Source organism: Stegodyphus dumicola, chromosome 6, assembly GCF_044657685.1.
Source record: "Stegodyphus dumicola isolate Sdum_Otavi_A_Nest chromosome 6, ASM4465768v1".
In the NCBI taxonomy this organism is placed as follows: Eukaryota; Metazoa; Arthropoda; class Arachnida; order Araneae; family Eresidae; genus Stegodyphus; species Stegodyphus dumicola.
In genome coordinates, this window is record NC_140773.1 from 105,833,368 (window position 1) to 105,839,367 (window position 6,000).

General features: G+C 30.7%; 1 protein-coding gene across 1 annotated transcript in view; it reads left to right on the forward strand.

The window, feature by feature from the left end:
- Positions 1-5,708, forward strand: part of LOC118200163 (uncharacterized) — a 28,605-nt gene extending 22,897 nt beyond the window's left edge. Inside the window, exons 4-5 of the mRNA XM_085818761.1 lie at positions 621-750; positions 3,694-5,708. Of these exons, the coding sequence (XP_085674887.1) occupies positions 621-750; positions 3,694-3,955 (392 nt within the window). The 3' untranslated portion in view covers positions 3,956-5,708. The remainder of the gene's footprint in view (positions 1-620; positions 751-3,693) is intronic.
- The last annotated feature ends 292 nt before the right edge of the window (positions 5,709-6,000 follow it).

Below are 6,000 nucleotides of genomic sequence, written 5' to 3' on the forward strand. Positions count from 1 at the left end.
GCATTGAAAATTTTGTCTTTTTGCCTGCTGGCCGAATTGCTTGTTTCTGCTAAGAAACACTAATTTTGACTGTAAAAATTGCTTTTTTAAATATTTTAACTGTATTTGGTGTTTTATGTTTCTCTGTATTTTATAATTTTCAATGAAGCCTGAGTTTTTATGTATTTTTGCCTTGCCGCGAAATGAGAACTGAATTGATTGAATTAGAAATATATCCAATGAAATTCGAGGAAATAAGTTTAAATGAAGTGTATAAAAATATATATAACTTAATAATGTGGTCTGATGTCTGCTAGGCATTCAAACTGACCCTATATAAGTTAATAGGCCGTAGAAGAAATGTCATATCAGATTTTTTTTAACCATTTGCTGTTGTTATAACTTATTATCTTCTTGATCTGAGAGGATTTCGAACAGATCCATGAGTTCATCGTGAGCATATATTCAATACGAACCACAGCATAATTTTTGAGGTATTTACGTCTATCAATCTAGACTTTTCTATCACAAATAGAATTTTTTTTTTATTTTAACCCCCTCCAAAATATCTAAATGCCTGTAACACCAACAGTATATTTGAAAAAATCTACGTATACTGTGATTATTCTTTTTCTTTCTAGGTTACACGAAATCAGCTAAATGTTTACGTAAAGAGAACCAATCATTCAAGGCTTGTTCAAGATTATTGTCTGAAGATTCACTTTCCACATCGTATCATAGCAAACGGCCTCTTAGAGAAGCTATTTGTTGGTAAGTTCTTACTTTCAAATGTATGTGTAGAATGTAGTTTATAAGTAGTATATTGTAGAATGTAGTCTACTCTCTTAAAAACTCTATATTGAATAGTTCGGCTTGATTTTTAACTGTGTTAAATATAACCATTTCGAAAATGCATTAAAACTTCGATTATTCAAACTCATCAGAAGTTATCTAGACAGACTGTAAGGTTTCTCTTCTTCCTTACCGACTGCTTTCATGGTGTAACTGGAAAGCACGTCCGGCCAGAAGTCGGAAGGTCCGGAGTTCAATTCCCAGAGAGTTCAGTTCTGGGTTAACGCACCTTTGGGCTAAAAAGTTTGAAAATACTTAACACTGTAAACGTTAACATTGATCAGTTGATTGCGTCCACGGCACATACATTTTTTTCTCTTCATTTCTCCTAACATAAAATTTGTCTTTAAAATTTAATGAACAAACTCAGCCATTTTAAAAAAAGTGTTGCCACTGGATCACTGTGATCAAGAAGAAGGTCACTATCTACATAAGAGTTTGAAAAACTACCCCACAGAATTCAGTCTCAATGCATTATTAGAAGCATATATTAAAACGTTACTCTCACCACACCCATACTGCGAATACGTTACTTGTCTTAGGTTCACGTCGCCGTTGTTGCTTTCCCTCTCTCAGTTCTTACTAAAACTGTTAGATGGCTCCATGTTCGTTTACTCTTTAGAATTGTGTAGAACTTTCCAGGACAGTAAAGAACCTTAAAAGTAGAATGCAAGTGCGCTCGTTTTCAGTTTTTCGAGAATATTTCGAAAACGTTGAAAAGAATCTGCTAAAGTGAAGGATAATTTTTCAAAAAATATATCACCCATGACAAAACAAGCATCGGTTCTTAATAAAAAAAACAAAGTACTGCATTGAGCTTGGTGAAATTTTGCACAATTCTTTTTGAACCAAAGTAAGAGGAAATATCGCTGTCTATCTGAGATTTCGAAAAAAGAACTACTCGGCTTCCCCTAAATAATGACGCCTCTTCGTTCTGGGACTAAGGTAACGAAACCTGAAGACTATAGGTACTTCAGCTAGTTTAATACTAAAATTTTTAAAAAAGAAGGAAGAAAGAAAGTTAAAAAAAAAAAAAAAAAAAAAAAAAAAACCTCGCATCAGCAGGGTTGAGTCCGAAAAAGAGATTGGTAACCTGCAAGAGTATAAAATACCTTTACAAATCTCAGGTGCGACATTAAAATTTAAATATTTTCAGAGTTTTTTTTCCTTTTTTCTTCAAGTAAACAGTAAGTATTTTAACTTTCGATTGCAATAAAAGACATTCAGAAGTTATGGTTACTTTTATCAGTGCATTTTAAGCATTTTATTATGCCTAATTTTTCTGTTCATTTTACTGAAGAATGCAATTGAATGTAGAAATTAAGTTCTTGAAAATAAAATTAATTATAAATCTAAAATAAAATTTTAAAAGAACCTGAAATGATTCAGATTTTTATGGTTACCCAGAAGGGCTATTTTCATATGGTTTATATTAAGTTTAATATGGTTTATCACTAGAGATTATAGATAGAAAGTGAAGTAGCGTAACATTTTATATGGATACTAGATGAATATGCATTTAGGAAAAATTGTGTGTCTTCTGTATATTTGAAAAGAGAAAAACACATAACTTAATTCTATAAAACTATTAAATGTTTTTGAATAGATATATCATGAATTATATGTACTTTTACTTAAATCAACCAGATTAAAAAGTAATATAGTAATATTATTAAGAACTGCCTTTATTGCTTTTAAATAACCTAATTTTTTTATCAATAACAGATAGATTAAAATCAAAAGACCTTATATTTTGACGAATGGCAACAGGCTCGAATGAAAAGGGAAATAATACAAAATAGACGACATTTAAAGTGAATGAACACAAAATTGTGTTTAAAGACTAACAGTCGTTTTGTGCTGAAAAGGAATAATGTACTGTTACTAATAAGTGATTCGGTCATTTTTTTAAATATGAAAATTTACTATTATCCAGACTCATCATAGCTCCAGTTTCGGATCATTGATATCTTATTATTTTAGGGGTCTAGTTTGCATATTTAGTAATTTTTAAAGAAAATATTCTTCCTTTATCAAGAAAGAGCAGTATGTTTGTAATAAAAGATTTTGAGGTCAAACTAATCAATGCTGCTATTACAGTTATTAGTTGCAATTAAATTTGAAACTTTTAGGATAAGTACTGAAATTGGTTCTGTATAACTAAAGTAACTATATCACCAGTTACCTCTAAAAGAACCTAAAAAGACCATGCTTGCGAAATTTTTAATAAAATTTTTTTCTCAACCGTACAGAAATGAATTACAATTACGTACAGACGGAAAGCAGTTGGTGTCCATTAGATATTTCATATATTTTTTAATAAATGAAACAGTATTATTGTTATTATATTTGATGCAATAAAATAGCATACATGGCAATATATTATACAATTACATCATTAATAAAGATCTGAAATACTAATAAAAATTTAGGAGCGTATCCTGAAAGGTTTCAACTGCTAGGAAAGTAATAATGGTATCAACAAAAGTTATTATACTACAAAGGTTGCTTTCGCTGACGTCTCTGACTCATAATCTACTCAAAAGCAAACTATTCCTATTCCTTCTATACCTGCATACTTATTCAGTCTGACATCCCAATTAGATATAGCTATGTATTTTGGCACACTTCCAAAGAATACCGTGCTTATCTTAATTAGATGGCAAATAGCTAAAATGCAATGTTTGAACAAGCTACCCAAAAGACAAACGCTTTTTTAAGCCAAATCATTTCAGTACACTAAGATTATTTCGGATATTTACGTGTTTTATATATAAGATTTACATATTCTTTATTATTATTATTTTTTTTTGTCTTCAAGTATTTAATTCTTCTCTTAACTTCACTGATTTTTTTTTATAGTGCAATAAACGAGGCAGAAAATTGTATTTTTGGAGAGGTGCATAAGGCTTGTGGTTCGAGCGCAGCCGAGCTTGTCAGAGAATTGCTAAACAAAGCCTTCTATTCTATTAAAAGAATCATTTGTTCTGGCTCAATATCGTGTACACACAATGCAAAACTATTCCACAACAATCCCGATGGTGGACCAGTAAATGATGGGAGTGAAGTCCCACAATTAGAAGATAACAGCATGAATGAAACAGTATGGCTACCTCAAGCTTAATCACCTATTCTTCCCAGAGCCACTTCAATGATCTAAGCAGAGCACAATTGTAAAATACACGGCGTCCCATATGAAACGCCCCTTTAATTTATGCATATATGAAAGGAAACATATGAATATACATAAATCGAAATATGCATACATAATCCATATGAATGGTGTTCCTCCCGCCAATTAAAAGGTTTATGTTTGAATGCTCTTCTCCGGCTCTCTGATATTGAATTCTAACTGTGCTATTCTTCGAAGTGTGTCGCTGCAAGCCCTTTTTCTTTGACTTCAAAAGATTTCGGTAGTTTTGTGAAGTTTTAACAGTTCAATGTATCATACTGTGACCAACAGTTCCATACGTTTTCTGTACAATGAAATACATTAAAAATGTCTGAAAGTTGTGTGCTTTAATGCTTAACTGAAACTAAGATTGAACCACTTATTTGTGTAAACGATAGCATATCTCAGACGCCTATCTTCTGCGAATGCAATACTTATTGAAGATGTACAATGGGATTTCCAATCTCTTATATCCTGCTGTTTTGAATACTTGCGTATTTTAAATGAAATTGTGACTGATCTAGGGAAAGTTACAAATTCAGGACACGATAATGAGTCAGATCCAGCAAGAAGTAGATGTATTACTTTTGTGGAACATGAAGCAGTGAATTGCATTTTATATGGGACATCTTATGCTACGTTACATTATCTTATGTAAACTTTTCTTTTTTTAAAAGCATATAAATGTTTGGAAGATATTTTTTTCCAGAATACACTATGTGCAACTATTAACTGCATGTAAGATGTTTTTAAATAACACTGAGAAAGAGATAATTTATTGATCATATACAAAAAATACTTTTCTAACAAACCATTAATTTAGAAGGAAGCATGCAAAAGACGTAAGGACTGACTGACATTTCTGTTGAAAGTTCTATTTTAGTGCATTGATGAGTCAGCACTTGTTTTAAGTATAGAGACTAACTAGATATTAAATATTGAATTAAAAAGTGTGCTAGTGATAATAAATAGAGAAGCAAATATTGGAGAACATTTACGTATTTATTTTAAATGTAATAATTGCGTCTATTATAATTGTAACGTTATATCAATTGGTTCAAATATTAAAATTTCGCACTTGTCAATGACATTATTAAATTAAAATTGTTACTGGGAAGGGTCTCAGTGCACATACCAGATGTTACTGCTGTGTTACATTTCAAAGGACAGTAACTAATAGTAATAAACATCTGTTCTTTGCTTGTGTTTATTTCTGTTTGTAAAACAATTCTAGACTAAAAATTGAAATTTAAAAAAAATTATTCTTCTTTCGAAACAAATTATTTTCAAAAAAGGCATTGCCTTATACTTCTTTGCCCTTTAATGAGATAATTTTGCAAGAGAAGAAGAGGAAGAATGATCCTGTTTGTTTCCATTAGCTATACATAAGTCACGTGACCTCCGAGAATCTACACTGTTCGCTTACTTTAGCTATTGACAAGTCACGTGATCTCTGAGGTCATCAGAATGTATCTCATTGGCAAATGGTGAAAACACATGTTACTTCTGAGCAGGGGCGTATCATGAATTTCGTTAAAGGACATGTTGCTGAACACTAAATATTTCGAAAATTATATCAATAAATGAAAACTAGATTTAATTGTATTTGAAAGTTGAATATAGCTTTTGCGTATTAATATGCTGTAAAACATTGCATAATATGAAAAATACTTAAAAGTATATAATAAAAATTTTTAATCCCTCAGCTTTAAGGTGTAAAATGAAAATTTTTCGGGTAAAGTTTGCAGACAGTTTAAATCGTAATTCAGTTTTGCTTTATTTATCCAGATCGTACTATTTCCAAGAGTAATCTGCAGATGAATTACATTCATTATTGATAAAATTTTATATTAATCATTGATAAAAATTTGAGCAATGGTACAGCTAAGGCTGATATTAACAAAATCAGCTACTCGATCTTACAAATTTCACTGATCATGTTACAAATGCTCTTAATATTTATAACATGGTATAAGTTTATGTACAAGTTTATTATT